The 22,780-nt window shown below is 53.9% G+C and overlaps 1 protein-coding gene across 1 annotated transcript in view; it reads right to left on the minus strand.

Annotated features, from left to right (window-relative positions):
• Positions 1 to 2,443: 2,443 nt before the first annotated feature.
• PPP2R2D (protein phosphatase 2 regulatory subunit Bdelta) overlaps positions 2,444 to 22,780 on the minus strand; it is a 31,043-nt gene continuing 10,706 nt past the window's right edge. The window contains 2 exon segments of the mRNA XM_032490634.1: positions 2,444 to 2,935; positions 2,937 to 3,056. Of these exon segments, the coding sequence (XP_032346525.1) occupies positions 2,782 to 2,935; positions 2,937 to 3,056 (274 nt within the window). The 3' untranslated portion in view covers positions 2,444 to 2,781.

A 22,780-nucleotide genomic window follows, 5' to 3' on the forward strand; every position in this document is an offset into this window, starting at 1 on the left:
ACCCCAGGTCACAGTGTGAAGGGAGGAACAACTGAACCCCACCAGGTCTCCAGCCCTTCCTTTCCTGCAACACCCACTGTGCCGTGGTTTCTGAGGTCAAGGTTGAGCTCCAAGCAGCCTCCACGTCCTGTGTGTCACTGGGTCGCCACCAAGGGGTGAGGGGCGGGTGAGCGGCGGGGCGCCTCCCTGTGAGCATCCCGGCTGGTCGGGGGGACCCCTGGCCAGTGCCTGTCCGGCAAACGCCCCGCAGGGGAGGGCTGTCACCGGCTGTCATCCACACCAGTCTGACCCCGTCGGTCCCTGTGAGAGCCCTAGGTGGGTGGGTGGGCAGGCGGGGGTAGGTGACCCCAAACTGGTCTCCCCTCCCCCTGCACGGACAAGCCCTTGGGGCGAGGTGCTCAGCCCCCTCCAGCAGCTCCCCTGGAGCCAGTCCCCAGCAGGAGGGACCCTGGGAAGTACGGTCCAGGGGGCCAGGCCTTTGCAGGGAGGGAGGGCAGGCGGCCCCATTCCTCCGGGCTGCATCCTTATCAGTCCTGCCTCTCACACCCGCTCTTGTGAAAGCTCCCGCTGCCTCCTGGGCCCTCCAGCCTGTGACGGGAGCAGCCGTCCCTGCTCAGCTCAGCAACCCCGTCCGACCCAGGGCAGAGCCCCACCTCACACCCAGCAGGCCCTGCTGTCCCTCCCTGCGAGGCCCAGGCTGCCGGCCTGGGGGCCAGGGGTTGGTTCAGAGAAGTCCAAGTGCTGACTCTGACGTCCTCCTCATCCTGCAAGCAGAACTTGCAGACAGTTCCTCCTAAGACAGCCCCGTAGCAGCACAGAGCCAGCCCTCTGCTCCGCCTGGCTGGGACTTGGAACACACCAGGCTGACCCGGGGACAGCCCTGGGGACGGCTCCTGGCTCCTTAGCTCTCCTGAGAAGGCAGGCAGGACCCTGCTGTTAAATGCCCGGGACGACCTGTGGCCAGTTTAAAATCAGACTTTGAGCTCTGTCTTGTAATGGCTTATGAAACTTCCAGTTTTTCTTTAAAAAAGTGCACATCCAAATCCACACACGAATGAAGCTTATTCACGTGACCCAGGTCATCGGCCCAGAGAGCACAGCAGCTTCCAGTCAAACAGGAGCACAGGATTCTGAGCAACAAAAATTCACAGAATGATCCTTCAGGAACAGATGACATTCCTCTAACTTTAAAATGGGAGAAAAAGGGTAAAGTTTTAAAAGGACAAGAAAAATGAGTTTTTTTCATGAAGAAGATAAACATTAAGTCTGAGGACCACAGGACTTGCACCTCGTCAGGGGAGGAAAAGGCTGGAACGGAGTCCTTAGTGCCTCCTGGGAAAGGACAGGGCAGATCCCGGGATGCTTGTCAAAGCACTGATTCTCCAAAGCAGCTCTGAGGAGGTCAGCCCAGCACTGCGGGGGGGGGGGGGGCCCACCGGGAGACCCCGGCCCTCCGGGAGGCTGCTCTTCTGCTCGGTGGGAAGCACGCCCTAAAGCAATGGTGAAGAAAGCTGTCCAGACACACAGCACACGTCCAGCAAAACATCTGAAATTACTAAACTTGTTGGTCAAAATGGCTGAACCAGTATATGCAGACCCATTTCACTAGGACCCGGGCTGACGCTGAAGCAACTGCTCTGTGGCTCAGGTGTCACTCGTGTCGCAGACGACACAGTAGAAGAATTACATTGAAATTAAAATAAATTACTTCTTGACTCTCAATTTCCAACTCAGCGTGAACTGAAGCGGCATCCCGCCGATGTCAGTCAGGGCAGAGGACGAGACGTGCTGTCGCGCGTGTTGTGTCACCAGTGACCAAAGCGTGGCTTCACGTCAAGAGCAGCCCGCGAGCCCGCGAGGCCCGTCCCTGGAGGGGCCCACGACGGCAAGCTCCGGTCAGCTACCTAGTGTCGCCACCTCTGTCTTCTCCTGTCCTGGCAACTCCTGACTTCCGATATCAAAGATCGCACTTTCAAAATACACCACCAAGGTACTGGTGGCGTCACATAAGAACTTAACTTGGCTTGAGATGCAGCATGAAACGCAGTATGCATGTAACTTAAGTAGGTTTAAAAAAGTGTGTTATCCTCCCACCCCAAGGACTTTTAAAAAAGGTTTAAAAAGAAAGCACATGTTTTCAATCGCAGTGAATTTGAGGCAAACCGTAAACCACATCATTTCCCAGCAGCGATTCTGGTCCTAACCCCTGCAGTTTCCTTTCTCAGAGGTGGTGCAGTTAAGGCTTGTCCGAGACCTGACCTAGTGTGTCAGAGGGACCATCTCTATGGAAACGGAACAGAGGGGCAGACGTTTGGGGACGCGGACGTTCAGAGCTTGAAGCACCGCATGTCCCACCGCTCGTCAGTGAAGGACGGGAGATCTCCGAAGTGTGACTGCATGATTTCATTATATGCAATTAAATCAAATAAAAAGACGATACTTATTTTGGAATTTTAAAACTTTTTACAGTGTGTTGTTGTATGAAGTGGCTGCAGCAGACAGTGCGACAGCAGACACAGCATGTGGGGTGGGCCCGCCTGGCGCACGAGTCAGAGGGGAGAGAGCTGAAGAGATACCGCAGTTGACAACCTTTCCCTCGGATGTTAACTTCTGGTCTATAAACTGGAAGGAAAGCTCGGACTTAAATACATAAGTAACATCAGTTTTGAGGAACAGCCCTTCCGGAGTCCTGTCCACCAGCCCGCGGGGCTCCTGGCTGGAGCAGCGACACCTGGGCTGGCCCCGCCGAGGCAGAGCGCACAGCCCGCGGCCTCTCCGCCCTCAGCTGGCCTTGTCCTGGAATACGTACAGGTTACTGGTGGCAGCCACAGCGACATTCTCCGCCGGGTGCCAGGCTGTGTACAGGACCTTCCTCATGAAGTCCAGGCTGTACACGCTGACCTTGTCCTTCTTCCGCTTTCCACGGGGACACACTGCGAGGTTTCAAGCTGGCCCGAGGCTTGCTGTTCTCTCTGGAAGCTTCCAGCGGAACGCCCCTCTGCATGTTCCTCTTGAACATTCTGAAGAAGCTGTTGTAGGAGCCGGTCACGATGGCGCTGCGCAGGGACAAGCAGACACGCCTCAGCCGCCAGGCCCGCGGCCTGCCTACCCCAGCTCCGCACACCACACCGCACATTGGTTTAGAAATAAATGAAAAACCACAACGGTCAGGAGAGACAGGCAGTGAGAATTTCCTAGTGAATTTCGTATATAATCATGTCCATAAAAATAAACACCACAGAATAAAAAAGCAGAAAAGTAATGGATCTATACTTTTCATTACCATTAGTGTGTTTTCAAAGAAGGTAAAAGCCTGGACGCGGTCACCTGTCTGGTCGCGGCCAGTGGTCTGTTTACCTCCTGCCCTCTGTCCGGGACCCCAAGTCGGGCGCCACTGCACTGTGTTCAACAGACGCCAGTGAGACCTGCCGCCACCTTCACTCTGAGTTGACCACAGCTTTTAAAACTTATTTTAACTTATAAAAGTTTCTTCACGTGAAGTAGCAGGTGTATAAAAAGTTAGAGAAGGCCTGAAACCCTGGGGTGAGCATGAGAAACGGGGCCCGTTCCACGGCGGAGTCTGGCCGCGGCCCCACGCGACGCCCCGGGACAGGACGCCAAGCACGGCCACCCGATGGCAGGCGCTGTTGGGTCTGAGCCGTGGCTTCGCAGCCGGCCTGGTTTTCTCTTGGCGGCCGCCAGGTGGGGAAGGTGGCGCCCCTCCTGCACGGCCGCCCGCCCCGGCCCAGGGGCACCCGGTCGTCGGGCCTCGTCCAAGCTGACCTTTGGGCAGCCACCCCGAGAGGCCTGGGGCTCCGTGCACGGTGCAAGGCTGATCCCGGCTGTGTGCAGATCCTTCAGGATCTGACCAATCTCATCTAAAACTTCACGCCAGGAAAAAAGATAACTCAGAAAAGAAAAATGACTCGCGGTGCTCCGGGCGTCACGGTCTCAATGGGAACTGCGCGGGGGACCCCGCGAGGCCCGCCTGCCGGGTCTGGACGGCTGCCTGCCACCAGCGCGCGTCCCAGCCAGCTTCCGCGTGGAACACAAGGCCCATCAAAGGACAAGGAAGAAACGTGCTGACCTGCAGCTCACCTCTGTGCTTTCAAAACTCAACTGCAACAGTTATTCAGAACAGAGACTGGTAAGAGGTCTTTTTTCCAGGATGGAGTATTTTATTATCAACATTGACCACAAGGGCTATACACAACAGAAATAAAAGCGACCAACTTTACAAGTTCAGAGTTCCTGACGGACAACACGTGCCAGGGAGGGGGTGTCCCCACTGGCCGCTCCTCCACACAGTGTGAGAAGCTTCCTGAGCACCTGGCCAGGTGTCCCCTGCTCCCCGGGTGGGAACACTGCCAAACACAGGGGAAGTGGACTTGCAGGAAGTGGCCGTGTCCACGTCTGCTCATACAACCCAGAGCAGGACAAAGTGGAACTGCTCGGCAGTGCCGTCCCGGGCAGGGGGGCAGGGGACGTCGGCAAGAGTGAATCAACAAGTGAACATCACCAGAAAGCTTCTGGCTGTACCCGGGCCACATCGTGTCTCAGGGCTGTGGCTGCGGCCGGCCCAGCCTGCATGGCCCTGGCACCAACCCCCTCGAGTGGCCCCTGCCTGGCCCTCGTGCCCGCCCCATGGGGTGTCTGTGGCGCACGTGCTGCTGTGCTGTGCCGCGAGGAGTGCAGTCCTCTGTCTACAACAGGGGCTCCGTGTCCTCAGCCAGCATCCAGGAGACACTTGGGTGGCACGCCGGCTTGAGAACGGGAGAGGCCTGGACCTGAAAGGGTTCCTCCTGTGCGTGCCCAGAGCTGCCTGCCTGGCACACCTGCCCTAAGTCAGACTTCCAGGCGAGGGAGGCAAGCTCTGGTGTCTTATCCCAGACGACTTATCCACCCAACCCAAGTCCCAGAAGACAAGCTTCCCTTGGGCTCTGTGTGGACGTTGGACGGATGCCTTTCCCACAGCCCCGAGGGCCCCTCCTGGCTCCTGTGGCCCCCACTCGGGCCTCAAGCGCCCGTGAGCTCTGCTGTGCGCGTGAAGAGGTGCACGCGCCACATCCGACGTTCCTGGTGTCTGTGCCAGGACGTCCGTTCCCCCACCCCGCGGCCAGGGGCCAGGCCTCTGTGGCCCACACGACAGGCAGGCTCGACGCTGTGCGGACCCAACTGATGATGCGAGAGCCCCCCTCCCCCGACGGGGGACGAGCTCTCCGTGGGACACTGAAGACAGAGTCCTCAGCACCATGGTCTCAGTGGCACCTCTGAGGAACGTGCACGGGGAATACCCGGCGTCAGGGCCATGCTCCCGCCGGCCGCCTCCGCTTCCGTCCAAGCGCGACAGCCAGCTGAGGGCGTCTCCCTCCACTGCTCCCCGACAGCAAAGGCAAACGGGAACGTGGCCATTCCACACGTCACAGTCCGTGTTGCTTCCCCGCTCCCTCCCTCGTCACTCATTTTGGAAATAATGAAAAATTAAACCGTATCATCCACTAAGCATTTTAAACGTGGCCCCTGCGAACCACGCACCGCGCCTGCCGTTTACACAGGGTGGTCACTAGTGGGCTGAGAAACCTGCCCAGACGTCCCCCTGTCCCCTCAAAGCCGTCACGGCAGACGGACGCTGGATGTGCCCACCGTCAGCCCACAGCCCCCCGCAGCCCCGGCGGCCTCCCCTGTCGCAGCCGCTCCGGCAGCCCCCGAACGTGTCGAAGACGCAGTGGTTCTTGTGCAGGCAGCACGGCCGGCCGCTGCGCAGGAGGTGCTGGTGCACCCTGGCGGGGAGCACAGGAGGGTCGGGGCGGTCGTGGGCAGCAGCGCGGGCCAGCCCCGTCGTGGCCTCCCCTGGTGGGTCTCCACGGGCCGGCTCTCCATGCTGAGGTCCCACACCTTCACCGACGGGTAGTCCTGGGTCATCACGTACCGACCACTGTGGCTGAACTTCACGTCGGAGACGGAGGAGATAATTTCCGAGAAGGACCTACTGCTGGGGTCTTCCGGCTCTTCAAAAACTGGAAGACACAGCGTTTTCAGCTTCTGTTTAAACACCTGAGAACAAATCATTTTCAAGTCCAGGTAGGACTCAGGCCCCCCAACCCGAGACACCAGAGGGCTTGGCCCTGACACTGCTCCCGATCCCACTCTTTCTGAAGCTCAGGCCCCCGTCTCGCCCCGGCTCGGAACCAGCATCTCCACGGATGAGGCCCTGGACAGAACCAGACCGCTCCCTGCGACTGTCGGACCGCTTTCTGGCGAGGCCCCGGCACTGACCTGATGCTGTCGCTGCCAAACCCGCGCCAGGTCCCGCCCCAGAAAGACGTGAAGGGCATCGTGTGAGGATGCAGCTGCGCTCGGGGCCGACGAGGCCAGGAGCTGCTCAGGGACCCGCAGCTGGGAACGCCACGGTCCAGGTTTGAACCACCAGGACAGCTCGTCTGTCACAGCCGCCAGGGAAGGGGTTTTCTTCGCTGTTCAGCAGTCACGACAGATGCTAACAAAATCGAGTTACCACTTCCGGGAAGATTCCAAATGCTCCCTTGGCATACCTTGGACAAGCAGCAGTAACTCGACAGCCCTCCGCCTGCGCCGAGGCCCCCACCACGCACCGACACCAGCGCCCCAGCTCTGCCGCGCTCTTGGCTCGGTCAGTTCTGGGCCAGGAGGTCTGGACCTCCTTTCATTTTCGGCTGCTTTTGATTTTTTTTTTAATGTTGGAACCTATGTTTGCTGGCTCTGCATCTGAAGTTAATTCTAAGCGAGCTGGTGGCAATACCGAGCATTTACTCAAATAAATGTGCTGACAAAACAACCGCTGCAATCTAAACCTGGTTACGCCAGAGTGCTACCTGGAAAACACAGGCCAAACATTGTAAAAGACTCATTTTTCTTTGCAGGAATTCTACTAGAAGTACAGACTTCTTTAAAACGCACTTCAGCCTCAAAGAGAGAGAATAAGGCAGAGAGGTCACTGAGAGCCAGCCGTCAAGCACACCAGGACGGCGCCACCTCTCAGTGTTGGGACGCGGGGGCCAAGCTGCTAGCACACACGGCACATGCGTGTCCATGACACACGGACCACCGGTTTTCCACAAAGTGGGGCCTGCTCGCTGCGGCTGAAAGCAAGAACCAAACCAGTCCGTTCCTCGCCTGGGCGGGACTTTGCGGCCCAGCAGATTAAAGTGCTGGCCTTTCACCTGAGGGAAGGGGCTTCCATCCCGCAAGCTCTCTGTGCGCGGAGCCCACTCCACCACCGAGACGTCACGGCGAAGGGTGTCCCGCGGCCCCGGCAGAGGCCCCTGGTGCAGCGTGGCAGGGTGCAAAGGTGCCGTCACGGCAGCTCGGCCTCGCGCCCCGCTCTGTTCAGCACTGGGCAGAGCCTCGCTGGGCCTCAGGAGCCGGGGCCGGGCCTGCGCTGGCGGGCCCAGGCAGAGCACAGGGAACCGCTGTCTAGCGTTGGAGGCCACACGGCCTAAAGGAGGCGTTTAAGCCTGCTGGGCACTTACACTCGGAACAGCGGTTGCACAGCCTGCCAGTCCCCCTCTGCTGCTGTAGCCCAGCACGCCGCAGCGGCGCGGGTGGAACACGGCCACCGTGACCACCTCCGCCAGCTCCTCCATGTCGGCCGGCGTGATGTCCATGACGTCTAGGGTGCTGGGCTAAGGCTCAGGCTTGCAGACGGGGCAGCGCGCACGGTGGGTTTACCAGATCAGGTGGGAAGGAGGCGCAGCCACGAAGAGGGTCTACGTCAGTGTGGTGACCAGACTCAGCGACGTGCCTGGCCTGCCTGGCGGGGCTGCGTCCACATACACGAGTGCCGATCCTGCTGCTGCTGGCATTTAATGAAGACTTAAATGAAAAGACTGGTGTTTAATGAAAAATGCAAGGTAACACGTTTCAAAAGATGTAAGTAAGAAAAACAGGCAGGTCCCCAGCCGCACAGCAGCCCCACACCAACATACACAGAGACACGCACGAGGACCGCCAGATTCCAAGATTCTGCTCTTGTAAGCATCGGACACAAGAGCTCGTTCTGAGGAGTCAGAACACCCCAGACACACGGGGTGGCTGTCAGGGCGCAGGTGGTGGGACCCCCACCTCGCCCAGGGGAGTGGGTCCAAGACACCTCAAAGAGTGCCAACAGACGCAAGAGAGCACGCGACGGCTTCTGGGCTTTATCGTCCCCTCCGCGAGGAAGGACATCTGCAGCGCGGCGGCGGGGCAGAACTCTCAGGAGAACAGGGAAGGCGTGACCGCACGAACAGACCTCACAGACCTTGAGAGAAACGTGAGCTTCCGACAGGAAGAAATGACAACAGATGGTAAAAGATTTCACAAAAATGAACACCAAATTAATAGGAGATACCCTAATTCAGCAAGAAGCAAAGAAATTAAGAACTGTCCTGGTTTCATAGAACTGGAAAGCTGTTTTTTAAAAGAGCCGATGTCCTGCTGAAAACAAGTTCTTAGCGACTGTGGGGAGCCCCCGCCCAGCCGCGCCCAGCTAACCAAGCGCATGAAGATGCGAGAACACAGTCACGGCTGCAGCACCCTGTCCACGTCCTGGGCTGGAAGTGACCTCAGCTCCAAGGGTGGAAAGAAAACGAAGCCTGCAAGTGATGATGAATCTGCATTCCTGCTGACAGAAAGACGCACAGAATGTTTTAAGAAAGAACGAGGCTGGTGGCGGGGGCTCAGGCCACGCTCCAGGTAGCCGCCAAGACCTCCGCAGCCTCGGCTTTCACGGTAACCCAGGAGGCACGTTTCAGTGCCGCAACTTCACAGAGGAAGAGAAAGGCTGGGAGACGCCCAGCGACCCGATGGTACGGCCGCCGAGCTGAACCTGGGCCTCCTGACCCTCCTACCGTGGGGATACTGCGTCCCCCGTAGAGGACAATCCTAGTGGCTGCAAAAACATACACTGTTTGTAAAGACAGAGACAGCCTGGAGGAAGATGCATCCAACCACTCATCGTCTGTCCCCGGAAGGTGGGACTATGGAGAGAACCTTCCTCTGTATTATTTGATTTTTGTTTAAAATTGTCATATATTAGCAGAAGAATTATTAAAAATATAAGGGTTTAAGGAAAATAAAGAGAAAGCAGGGGCTGTGGTTTCTGCAAAGTTGAAGAGAGAAGGGGTACGGGGTGGGGAGCATAGCGACCTCCAGCATCTGGCCCCGGGTGGGACAACCCCGGCCGCTTCCGGGTGCCCGTGGGACAGGACCTCCGCACCTCTCCGTACAGCGAGTGACCAAGTCAGGTAAGTCACCGAACCAGTGGAAGGACAACCAGTAACACAGGCTACGTGTGAAACGCTAGCACCGGAACCCCCGAGAGTCACGTGAGTAAAGCCCCGCGTCAGCCTCAGCGCAGGCCTGGAGGGCGCCGCCCGGGAGGCAGGCTGTCGTGGGGCTCCCTCGTTTCCTGGAGGGACCAGTGACTCCCAAATGCCCAGTGAGCCAGCGCTAGTCACATCTCCATCTTCCGAATAGCAGCACCATCCGGCCAACTAAGAGACTAAACAGCCTGTCTTCTGAAACTGAGTTCTTACACAGTCAGTCACTTCTTGGGTTGGGTTTAAAAATGCCTGTGACTCAACTGGGGAGGCAGGAGTTGAGGCTGTTCCCACTACCAGAGAACTACTCCCAAAGGTACAAGTTTCTGTTTTTAGGGAAAAACACTGTGAATCACAAAGAATGGACGCGTTAGGCCACCACGCGGCGAGCCACACCCAGAGGGGAGACTCTGGGCTATGGGGAGAGCGAGGTGGGGGCGCCTCCCCAAGACTGGCCCCAGGGAGGGCCTGCGACACACGCGGCCGAAGGGTACTGAAGCTTCTGTCTGTGCTTCTAAGTGCCACAGATTAATTCTCAGGTCATCTGCAGAAAGATGTTTCATGATCATTACTGAAATGGAATTTGTATAATACATGTGAGCATTTGCAAAAATTTGGCATGGCCTGCTTCTGCCATATGGTCCATGGGCTTCAATATTGGGACCTAAAAACGGAAGGAAATAGGAATTCAAAACAAAGACCCCAGTAGAACAAAATAAGAACACTTAGAGAAGATAACAAAAAGGAGCAAGTCTACATTCACAGCTGAGGAAGAGTATGTGCAGGCGACACCCAAGCATGCGCTCAGCAGGGCTGTGGAGGCAGACCAGAGGGGGCGGGGGGGGGGGGCAGGCCGCCCTGAGCCGCTGCTCGGACCAAGGGGGCTGCACTGGTGCTGAAGAAAAGCTCAAGTGGCCATTGGACCCTGATGCCTAGTGACGTGGCCATGGCCAGCCTTCCTGGGGGACAGACTCAGGCCCTCCCTCTCTCCCTGCAGCCTCGGAGTGAGAGTTGGGTGCAGGAGCTCCTCAACCCCTCGGCGAGGCCTGCACCTCAGTGCACACCCCAGCACCCCGGGTGTGCAGGGCAGGGGTGGGGGTGGGGGTGCGGGGACTGCAGGAGAGCTCGGGGCCAGGGTGGGGCAGGGAGCCACGAGGAGCCCTCGCTGATTGGGCACTGTTCAGCCTGTGAACAGGGTGGAGTTTTTCACTTACACGGCAGAGGTGGGGTGTTTTGGTTTGTATATTACACTGCAATAAAAGGTTTTTTAAAAAAGGCCCCCAAACCCTATCTGTGGTGAGCGCTGTGGTCAGGAATGGGACATCCGCACAGAAGTGTACGGGCTGGAGAGGAGCCCAGCCCGGCGAAGGGCGAGAGGAGGGGGCTGGCCCCGCACACATGGGGCCAAAGCTGGGGACACCGTCGTGGGTGGCAGTGTCACATGTGAGAAAGGAGGGACAAAGGCCCACCTCACTGACATCTGGCAGCAAGGAAGGCAGAAGATTCACACTTGTAACAAAACACTAGTGACAGTGTTATTTTTTTAAATTAAAAGCCAAAAGAAAGAGCATCTAGAAAGGGCGGGAGGAAATCTCTTCAGTCTTCTCGGGCCGAAATTCTGTAAAAATGAACTTGGGGAAATATGTATGACACACTCCCCTCATTTCGAAGCAGTTAACTGCATCGTCTGGAGTGGGGAGTGCTGGTTCCGCCAGGACTAGATCAGCCTGCCACACCCTCTATCGAGTCTCTAATTAAAACACGTTCTGTCTGTAACATCGACAACAGAGAGCCCTTCTTACAATTAAATCCCTTTTCTGGCACTAAAAGAATTTAAGAGGAAAGCAAAGTTTCTGTTCCCCTTCAAAAACTGTCTTCCTCTTAAAGTTCAAAGTAGTCCGTGAACTCACAAAGCAGAGTCCATGCAGAGAGGCCGGCCTGTGGCCGTGCCCATGGCCCTGTGGCGACGGTGACACCCTGCCTCTCACGGGCTTTGCTCCAGCCATCCTCTAGGCCAGCTCTGTTGAGGCTGCAGGCAGGAAAGGGGCCTTGCATAGAAGACCTAGAGGCCTCCCGGCCTGGGCCCTGTGTGCACCCGGCGTGGGGAGCAGGCCTGGCTGGGAGCTCGGGGCTCCTGCGGAGGGTGAGCCGGGCTGGGAGGCAGAGGACTCAGACCAGCCCACCGGGCCCCGGCACCATGGCTCTATCACACCTGCAGTTCAATGGAGCAGTTTACATGCTGTAACTGTAAAGCTAGTGTCACTGTCACCTGCAGTGGTTTATCTGCAAACTACCACTACTTCATGGATGCGGAAGCATTAGTGTGGCGTACGGACACCACCACCGTCTGACCAGAACATCAGGGTCCAAGTTAGGGTTCAGGTGTGAACAAATTACACAGCTCTCTCGGCCTCAACTTCCCAGGAATATGGGGACACGACTGGCCCACGAGGTCTGATGGCGACTCTGCCCCAGCCCATCCCACTGTTAGGAATTCCTAACTGTGGGCAGCACTGCCTTCACTGCTGGGCTGCGACCCGTCCTGGGCACCCACCACCACAGCCCCTGCGTGCCCCCAGCACGGGAGAGCTCGAGGGCCACCGCAGCGGGGCGAGGGATGGGGGAGCTTTCTGCAGTGGTGCCCCCTCTGCAATACCGCAGCTACCAACCCAGAATGTGTTCACCAACTCGGCCTTCACTTGAGAAGCAATACTTTAACAAAGTCTTTAAACCGCACTGACAAACCAACCAACCAGCCAACCATTTTCAAGTGAACCAGGTGGCTGGTTCAGGGAGCACCTCTGAAGTGACGCTGGTGCAGGTCACCTGCGGCTGGCCTGCCCGGGCGGGGCAGCTCTCCTGGTGTCCCTGCGGCGCATCCGGCAGGGCGCAAGCTTGTTCAACCTCCTTCACGTATTTCATTTTACTAAAGACACCACAGCAACACTAGGCCAATTACAAAACACTAGATTTTAAGTTTTACTGGGTTTCACTGGTGTTAAAATGTGAAAAAAATCTAGGTATTAGAACGGATAAAACCTGCTCACCCCATCTATTCGTCGGGGCACCGAGAAGGGAGTGAGGAATTTAACAATTCAAAAAGGCAGTGACGATGCTCTTGGCCTGACAGGCAAGGAACCCCGAAACATCCAAACTTGCCTTTTTTTCAACCAACATATGCTACTTCCTCCAGAGAAGTGATCTGAGTCCCGTCTGGACTTCAACCCTGCCAACGTGCTACTCTGAACCTTTAGAATAAAGGCAGTTGGTACATTTAGAAAGACCTGTTGTGGAATTAAGTCTGAGTCTTTTTAGTATCATCATGTCTTCTGACAGCAACATGACTGACGTTCTCTTTTGTGAGAATCCGGGGACTCAGGCTTCATTAACAAGCACACATCAAATGTAAATAACCTCCCAGATCAGAAGGCAGGTTTCACAGTATTTGAACTTAACAGATTCTACAAACAGCTGACGTGAGCGTGATTACTAATGAATTTATGAAAAGCACCGACAATGCAAAGAAAACATGGCGCGTACCCGGAGTGCTGTAATTCTAAATGGGTCTCGAAGTCGTCCATCTTCATCCTTCAAGCTGTAACCTTCTGCTCTTTTATCCCATTCACTTATTTTCCATAATTTAATAGTTTTATCTGAAAACAGAAACCTCCTTCTCCATAGTAAAAGAAAAACCACATCATGCTCCACTATCAGCTGAGTGTTCTGCTAAGAACTCTGAGGTTCCACGTCCGTTCACAGGCCAGGAGTATCTGCACGTTAGTGTTTCCAGTTACAAATACTGTTTTCTGCAGTCAGTAAAGACGAAGAAACACAGAAACGTAGTGCTGCGAGGATGTGCGTGTGCATGCGCTGAGCTTTCAACCCACCTCCTGCTACCCAGCTAGTCATTCACCCTCCCCCACCCCGAAGCTCAAAGCAGAAGTAACTTCCAGGAAGGGTTAAAGTAAGAAGGGATCTACACACAGAAAGTTAAAAATAAAATGCTAAACCAAACAGCCACTGGGGAAAAAAAAAACCTCTTACCATTTGCAGAGAGCAGAAAGTGAGCAGCATTCTGTTGCGGTAACCATCCAATTTTATTAATTTTTCCCTCAATTTCTAGACTTTTCAAACAGTAAAACTCTGGTCTATGACTTTGACAGGTACTGTAGACTTTGTATTCTCCCATAGAGTGAGGGCGGCTTTTATTCTGCAAGGAAACATGAAACTGCTTTAATAAACAAAGCAGTGCAGAGAAACATTTGGTACCAATTTGAGCATCAAATGACCACACACAATTTTAAAAGTTAGCAAAAATCCTCAGTCCAAAAACTATCAAGCAGAGGACACTCAGAATTACTTTACTGGGAAGAAACAAAGAAGGAAGCCGACTCCCAGCCCCGCCCCCCCACTGCTGGGCGCCTGCTCTCTGGGACAGGCGGGGCTCCTCCGCGGGGGCGCACTGGCCCTGGCCGCCTCTGCGCCACCTGGGCGTGGTGGGGCGGCTCTGAGGGAGGCTGCAGGGCCCACAGAGGTGGGCACGGCTGCAAGCCGGCCCTGTGGAGAGTGTGCTGGCCGGCCAGCGTTCTCCAGGAGCGAGCCATGGGGACGCACACGTCACCAGCAGCTGTGCCAGCCAGCCGACACACGCTCGCACCACCAGCAAGGGGGGCTGACCGGCAGTCCCGAACGAGCACCACACAGCAGTGACGATGAACTGAACAGCGGGGGCAACTCTGCAGCACGTGCAGGAGCAGCAAGATACCCACCCACAGCAAGCGCCCTCTCAAGGGCACACACACACACCCCCACACACACTCACCCCCCCCCCCTTACACTGTAGTGAAAACAGAAACCACCTAATGACCAACTCTGGGAAGGTAGAGGGATAATGAATTAAGACTTGGGAGTGACATAGGAAAGATAAAACGGGGGAAGAGCACACAGGGGGCTTCATCAGTGTGCCCAGGGTTGTTGTTTTTAAATTTTTTATTGAAGTGTAATTGACTTACAAGGTTAGTTTCAGGTGCACAGCAGAGCTATTCAGCCACATACGTACAGTCTCTCCAGATGCTTTTCCATTATGTTACTACAAGAACTATATTCAGATATAGTTCCCGGTGCTCTGCAGCAGGTCCTGGTTTACCTATTTTACACATAGTAACGTGTGTCTGTTAATCCTCATCCCCTAATTTATGCCTCCCCGCCCCTTCCCCTTTGGTAACTATAGCTTGTTTTCTATGTCCATGAGTCTGTTTTGGGTTTACAAATAGAATTTGTATCATTCTTTTTTTCAGATTCCACATAAAAGTGATATCATAGTATCTGTCTTTCTCCATCTTACTTCATTTAGTATGATAATCTCTTAAGTCCATCCATGTTGCTGCAAATGGCATTATTTTATTTACTGCTGAGCAGCACTCCGTTGTATAAATACACCACATCTTCTTTATCCAGTCATCTGCTGAGGCTGCTTCCATGCCTTGGCTGTTGTAAACAGTGCTGCTGTGAACACTGAGGTGCATGTGTCTTTCCTTTTCAATTTTCTTTGGGGCGTAATTAGGCTTATTTACTTATTTTTAACAGGGATACTGGGGACTGAATCCAGGACCCCGTGCATGTTAAGCACGCACTCCAGCAGGGAGCTATACCCTCCCGCACGTGTCTTTTCAAATCAGAGTTCCCTCCAGATACACACCCAGGAGTGTTATTGCTGGTCACATGGTGAGTCTGCTTTAGTTTTTTAAGGAACCGCTATACTGTTCACTACAGTGGCTGCGTCCATTTTCATCACCACCAGAGTGTAGGAGGGCCCCCTTTTCTCCACACCCTCTCCAGCATGTGTTTGAAGACTTTTTAATGACAGCCATTCTGACTGGTGTGAGATGATAACTTCACTGTAGTTTTGATTTGCAGTCTCTAAAAATTAGCGATACTGAGCATCTTCTCATGTGCCTGTTGGCCATCTGACTGTCTTCTTTGGAGAAATGCCTGTTTGGGTCTTCTGTCCTTTTTTTGATTGGGTTGTTTGTTTTCTTGATATTAAGCTGCATAAGCTGTTGTGTATTTTGGAAAACAGTCCCTTGTCGGTTATGTGATTTGCAAATATTTTCTCCCATTCTGTATGTTGTCTTTTCGTTTTGTTTATGGTTTCCTTTGCTGTGCAAAAGCTTTTAAGTTCAATCAGGTCCCATTTGTTTACTTTTGCTTTTATTTCCATTACTCTAGGAGCTGGCTCAAAAAAAAATTGCTGAAATGTATGTTGAAGAGTGTTCTGCCTGTTTTCCTGTAGGATTTTTGTAGTATCTGATCTTCCATTTAGGTCTTTAATCCATCTTGAGTTTATGTTTGTACGTGGTGTTAGAGAACGTTTTCATGTCCTTCATTTACTAGTTGGCTGCCCAGGCTTCCCAGCACGACTTGTTGAAGAGCCTGTCTTTTCTCCACTGTGTGTTCTTGCCTCCTTTGTTGTTAATTAATTAACTGACCATAAGTGCGTGCGTTTGTTTCTGGACTATTCATTGGGCTCCACTGACCTGTGTATCTGCTTCTGTGCCAGCACCACACTGTGTGGACGACTGTAGCTTTGTAGTATAGTCTGAAGTCAGGGAGCATGATTCCTCCAGCTCTGTTCTTCTTTCTCAAGACTGTTTTGGCCATTTGGGGTCTTTTGTGTTTCCATACAAATTAAAAATGGTTTTGTTCCAGCTCTATGAAAAATGTCACTGACAGTTTGGGATTTATCTGCACATTGCCTTGGGTAATATGGCCATTTTAACAATATCAATTCTTTCAATCAAGAGCACAGTATACCTTTCCATGTTTATGTCGTCTTCAATTAGGGTTTTCTTTTATAAAGGAATAAAAAGCTGGGTGGTGGGTTCATAAGTGTATCTATATTAATCTCTGAAATCTTCTCTATGTCCAAAATGACATTTTCTATGAAATATTCCATAATTAAAAATCAAGACCAGGATTTTAACTCTTGCTCTATAACCAGTATCTAAAATTGTACATTTTTAACACATTACAGAGTGTGTTGAAGAAATTGAGCTAGACAAATCACATTTATTCCTAGATACATAACCTCTTTATGCGTCTGAATCAAGATCACCTATGATGAGAAAAGTCCCCCAAACCACCCACACGTCTCTGCTGCACTTCGCTGCCCAGGGTCACGTGCCCCCCCCCCCCGTGCGCATGCTCTGTCGGTGGTTAGCGCTCAGACCACTCTCCCCTGCACCACCCTCACCCTCTGTGAGAAAGCACGAGATACCGACAGATGCTTCTAGCCCACAGATGAACAAAACAAGACTGAAATGCTGCAAAGGGACACTCTGTGGCGTCAATCAGGCCCAGGACACGAACGTACAGGGGGAAGTGCGTTGCAGCCTCAGCCCTGCAGCCTCCCTGGGAACCCCCTCCACCCCAGACCCAACCCAAAGCAACTGCTCCCCCATCCCTTGTCCACGCCCTCAGTCGGCTCCCAAGGACTTGTGGGCGGTGGGGTTCTTCATGCTGTCCAGGGAGTGGTAGGAACAGAAAAGGTGAGAGGAGGAAGGCCCACTGGGACACAGCAGAGCGAAGCTGCGGAGGCCACCCACCTGAGCTGAGCGCCCAGAGGAAGGGGCAGGGCAGCCCAGCTGTGTTCAGGTGTGCTGGCCTCTGTGACACTCTGATGTGACTGGACACACCATTCAGAGAGAAGGCATTCTGCAGAGGGGCGGGAGCTGCAGACCCTGGGGGGTCCCGATGCATAGGCCCTGCAAAACTGAGCTCTGAGGGAGGGGCACAGAGCCACATCTGTGACTCTGCTCGCCCCAGACTGACTCACACTGGGGTCCCTGGACAGAGGGCCCTGCCACTAACATGGAAAATAAGCCCCAAAACCACACTGCTAACTCTGCCCCCACGCTACCCCCAGCCTGGCCAGAAGCTTCCAATGGCTCCCTCTCCACCTCATGCCCTGCACTTCCCCAGCCAAGCAGGGCACTGCTCCACCTGTCAGCAACTCTCCCCACTTCCTCGAGCCCCAAACACGAATCTCCACACCCCTGAGACCTCTGCGTCACTGCGGACAGACCGCTGTGGCCCAGGCCCACCCTGGCGCTGCTGCGCCACCAGCAGCTGTCTCTCAATTACGAATGAAAAGATAGTACGTTTATACACTTGTCCACACTGGAAACTTCAAGTCCATAAGGAGGATTACACAGCAACCACTAACATACTTTAAAGGCAGATGCAATACAAAAGCTCTTTTTATATTAACCAAAATATGAAGGAAAAGATGAAGGAAAAAGCTGCCCAGGGTTTATTAAGTTGCAGTTGGTTAGGTTTATCAAATCTAAACAACTTTAGGGACCTGCTATTGTACACGTCTGTCACAATCTTGACTTAATACACCTTCACAGAACACTTAATGACAGCTTCTTAAAACTACAGCACTCAACCATCTCATGGCAGAATGCTTGGGCTTGAAAATAATCTAGTTCATATTTGAGGCTAGCAATTTTTTTTTAGCTTTAAACAATGACCCACAAAAACAAGACAAATTTCACTTTCTTTTTTTTTTAAATGGAGGCACTGGGGACTGAACCTGGCAAGCATGCGCTCCACCTCTGAGCTATACTCATCCCCCTAAAAATTTCATTTTCTGTAAGGGCATCATTAAAATAGCAAACTTTAAGGAGCTAAAAATGATCTCTCAATTAAGCCAGCTTTGGCTCAGATACCTGTTAAGTAATCCTTCTGCTGAAAGTCACACTCAAACACCACCACCCACGCTCACTTCTGACGGAAAGGGCGAAGTGTATGAAGCAGCTCCGTGCAAAAGTACACCTCCAAGATGAGACCGCAGAATTATAAACAAGTCAGAGTGTGGAGCTTTGGAAGGATTAATGACAATACACGTAACATTCACAGAAGAATTCTTACCACCCCAAATCAGAAAAAACAGGATTGAAGAAAAAGGTTAATTTACACGGACACAATCGCAATGAGCTGCAGCAGGCCTACTGTAACACTGAGGTGCTGGGGCCCTGAGCGCCCCCCGGCGGCAGGGCCGGCATCTGCTGCCCCTGTCCCCGCAGGAGGAGCAGGGCCCACGAGCCCTACGCCAGCCTCACCACAGCAGTGCAGACTTGGACTGGGAGGTGAGAAAGCAGCTGCCCACTGGTCTGCCAGGGTGCAGCCCGGAAGGCAAGGGACCCTGCCTATGAGTCTGTCGGGGAGACGGCAAGACACACACTTCAGAGAAGCGCCAGGCCTGGCACCTGCACTCCTGCCCTGGGCCTGCCCCCCCTAGCCGTTGAAACACACGGAGGCTCACCAGCAAGGCCGGCCCTGTCCCCACCCTCCTCCCACGCATAACTGAGAAACAAGGGTTTATCCCCTCCCCCTGTCCCAGGCAGGACCCGAACACCAGCGTGTGTGAGGGAGTGTCCTCGACGGTGCGGGCTCCCTCCAGGGCTGGGGGGTGGGTGGCGCTCACCCCTGACTACGGAGCAAGGGCGGGAGGCTTTCTGGCCCCGCACACATCCCGACTCCCCTGCGCCCCTGCTGCGCAAGGCAGCCCTGGGCCACGGGGCAGGCCGGCACCTCTGCAGGCTGCTCAGGGCCTTCCACACAGCCGCTTTCACTCCCTACAGGGTGAAAGCAGGTAAACTCAGAACCCACCAGGCCGCACCCTTCACCTGCTCCTTACCACCACCTGTGCCCGCCTGTGGGTGGGGCCAGGACTCTCCTCCCGCCCCACAGAGGAGGCCTGGGGGACCCGAGCAGGCTTGCTGTTGGGATGTCCGTGAGCTGAAACACAGGTCTTCCCGCTCACCCGAGATAACTCCCAGAAGGTTCCACATGGTTAATGTATATAACAGACTCCAAACCTAACCAGAGACTGAGAGAGAACTGGGCTCCTTCCTCCTAAGTGACAGACCAGCTGAATGGCCCCGCCTGGCTGTGGGCTGCACATCACCGACCTCCGGTTCCCACTGGAAGATAACAACTCTGCCGCCCTTGTCTCCTGTTGCAAGAAGACCTCCAGGGTAATTAAATTCAACAGCTGAGATGACATCAGCTGTCAAAACACAGAAGCAATTTACCAGGTTATGATTTTTGAGAGGATTTACAATAAACATAAAAAAATCGATAGAAAGGATCAAAAGAAAGATAAACACATATAAAATTTTCTCCCTGGATGGAGCAAAATTTTCATGGAAAACTTGTAATTATGAAGCAGCCGCCTGCTGGTTCTGGAGCCGAGAGCCCACGTGGGTTTATGGGTCACTAAGCTAAAGCCCAGCTGCCGGCACTCGGAGTCCCCTAGGACTGGGGTGTCCTGGGATAAGGAAACAGGGGCTGCAACTCAGAAATTAATTTTGGAAAAAAAACAAAAGAACTTGGCTCAAGAAGACTGCTGCCTCATTTTATAATGCACGCCTGATAAGACCTTTAAAAACAAACCCGATTCTTACATAAAATCAGCAGAAACGTTTTATTCAGTGTGGTACCTGGTTGGCTTCTGTACAAAATAACATCACAGACAGTACAAGTTCTACCTCGCTGTCCGGATAACGTCACCGTCACTGACAATGACACTGCTACCTAGTGGGACACTGCCGGTCAGACACTCGAGATCCCTGACACCAGCAACACCAGCAGCACAAAGATCCGGACGTCAGCTCGCTGGGGGCAGAGGCCACAGGGCTCAAAGAACAAAGCCAAGCCTGGAAACGTCCTCAGTCGCCCTAAGGCTAACACTTCAGTTAGGGGAACCGGAGCTGGATTTACGACAGAGACAAATACCCCTGCGACAGACTTCAGAGGAAACCTGCTTTCTCAATAGCTCAGCTTCGTTGAGCACTGATCGAACAAAGGCACGGCTCTGGTCTCCAAAAGGACTGGTGCAGCCGGTTTTCTGACCACAACCGGACTCTCATCCTTTGTCAGCTGCCGCAGAAAATCTCTCTCACTGCTCCAAGGAAGGGACGGATCATTACAAACCCATCCTCACTGGGCCCCGGCTCAAAGGGCAGGTCCTACTGGCAAACTGAGTGACCTCTCTGTGGTGCGCAGGCCACAGTGCCATTGAGGTCGGAAGTGTTAAGACAAATACTGCTAAATGGCTACTATAAACAACTTACCTACTAATAAGAAATGGATCCAAAAGTTGTAACCACCTGAAGGACTCCCCAGAAAAGTGGCCATAATATAACGCAATTCGCAAAGGTCTGCACAAACATTTATTGGTTAATATATGATATCCCTCCTGCAAATGAAGTTCTTATTGCACTGGTACTGTTTATTGACATTTAAAAGGGCTGAATTCTACAGCCTGGGATTTCTTTTTCTCTTAGTCTTCTGTTAGCCTTGGGAAAACGATTAGGCTTCTTGCTACAAGTGTCACTTTTTAAATTAAATTACCTGAAATAACCTATTTGCTTAAATGAAACTATTCTGTATTGGACTAAAAGGGACTAAAAATCTATGTCATTTATACCCAAGGGGTGCACAATATTATATAATTAATGGAATTCTAGCTGTCAGTGATTTTCACACTTAATTAAAATGGAGTGAATCTTTTAAAAGAGAAACTCTATGAGTGCCAGTGGTGAGAAATTATTTTCATTAGCTATGTAAGTATGTATGAAACTAAAATTAGAAAGCCCTCTGTAGAGTTTAGAAGAGCTCTGAAATCAAAATATACAAGTTAAATACCAACAAAACTACAAGACGAAGAGCATTAAAACGACCAGCATGAATTTCATCTGGCAGTACTGTGGATGCCGGAGCATAAACGTGGTGATGACAGAGGACACTGAGCTGGGTTTCACAAGCACCAAGGACAGAGAGTGACCCAGTTCTGCCCTCTGTCCTGCCCAAGCGCCTGGTGCCCTACGCACAGCACAGACCACCCCTCCAGCCGTGCTGCTGGCACCGGGTGCCCGTGTCACCGGAGCGAGACGCCTTCTCCTGGTGCGAACCGCCCGCCATGAAGCACTCTGCTGCAAGCTGGTCCCTGGCTGATGCAGAGCTCACCACCGCCCACTCAGATCCTCCTCGAAAGCCCGTGAGGAATGCTTAGCAGCTCCCGGGAACGTCCCAGCCTCTCAGCCATGCGTGGGATGGCGCCCAGGGCCCACTCCTTCCCTTCCCCTCCTGCTCGCTAAGGGGTCAGGAGACTGAAAGGGCATCTGTCCACAAGGCCGCAAGTGTGAGCAGGCTTCAGTGGACGCTGTGGATGACGGCAAGGGGCTGGAGGGTGGGGACTGACCGGGGACAGTCTGGGTGTGCACGGGGCCAACATCTCAACGCACCGACGGCCTTGGGCAAGCTCCGTGCCAGCTGTGGGGCCTGGGGATGGCAGGAAGTCTGTTCCCAGAACTGCTGGGCCCCCAAGCCAGGCGCCGTCCTGTCAGGCCGGGGCACACGCTGCCCCTCCACTATGGCTTCCTGAACGCTGGCTGCTAGGAGTGGATGTTTCCACAAGCGGTCCTCTCCAAAATGCCCAGAGCCAGGAGAAAAGGCCTCAGGAGTCAAACACTTGAGGTCCAAGGAAAGGACCCACCACAGGAAAGCCCTCCACTGAAAGACCCCTGCCCACAGAACTGCCTCTCTGCTCCAACGTGGCTCCAACTTCAACAAGAACCAACAGCTCAGGATCTAAAGGCCCAGGAGAGAAGACCCGGCACTGAGCAGGAACCTGGAGGGAAGGGGGCAGCGCACCAGCAAAGTCACAGACAGGATGCCTGCTGTTTGCAGGGAGCTGACCCCTAGTGAGTGACGGTGCCACCAGTGTCGGCCGAGGCCTGCGCAGCTGCCAGCTGCTGTCCCGAGCAAGCACGCCGCGGTGGTGACCAGTGAGCCCCACCTGCAGCCCACGGAGCGGGTGCTGGGCGTGGCGCACACTCAGCTCGGCCACGGGGGCAGGAAGCTATGGCGCCCGCGGCACCCTTAGGGGACAGCAGCAAGCACAAACAAGGAGTGCTCTTCGAAATTCACAGGGTAACAGTGGTAATTTAAAACCTCAAGACCTCTCCCAAAGGGTAGAAGAAGACAACAAAGAGGCGGGCAACAGGAGGGCCAGGATCATCAGAGGGCAGGCCCAGGCCGCCCATCCCCTGGTAACAGGTTCCAGCAAGACGACAGACGAAAGGAAGGGAAAAGCCATCACAGGGTAGGACACGTCTCCCAGAACGGACACGAGCGCGTCCAGGCTGTCTGGGCACAAGGGCCATACGAATTACTGTTACCCAGTCCCCTAAGGAAGAGGCCCCGCCCCAGCGCAGCGCTCTGACCCACGGGGCTGAGGGCAGAAGGGAGAGAACAAACAGGTCACACACACGCAGAAGGACTCAGACGGCATCATGTAAGACGCAGGAAAAGTAATTTTCAACCTGAAATTCTGTACGCAGCCAAATCTTCAGTCAAGCTTGAGGGTGGAG

Source organism: Camelus ferus, chromosome 11 (genome assembly GCF_009834535.1).
Source record: "Camelus ferus isolate YT-003-E chromosome 11, BCGSAC_Cfer_1.0, whole genome shotgun sequence".
In the NCBI taxonomy this organism is placed as follows: domain Eukaryota; kingdom Metazoa; phylum Chordata; class Mammalia; order Artiodactyla; family Camelidae; genus Camelus; species Camelus ferus.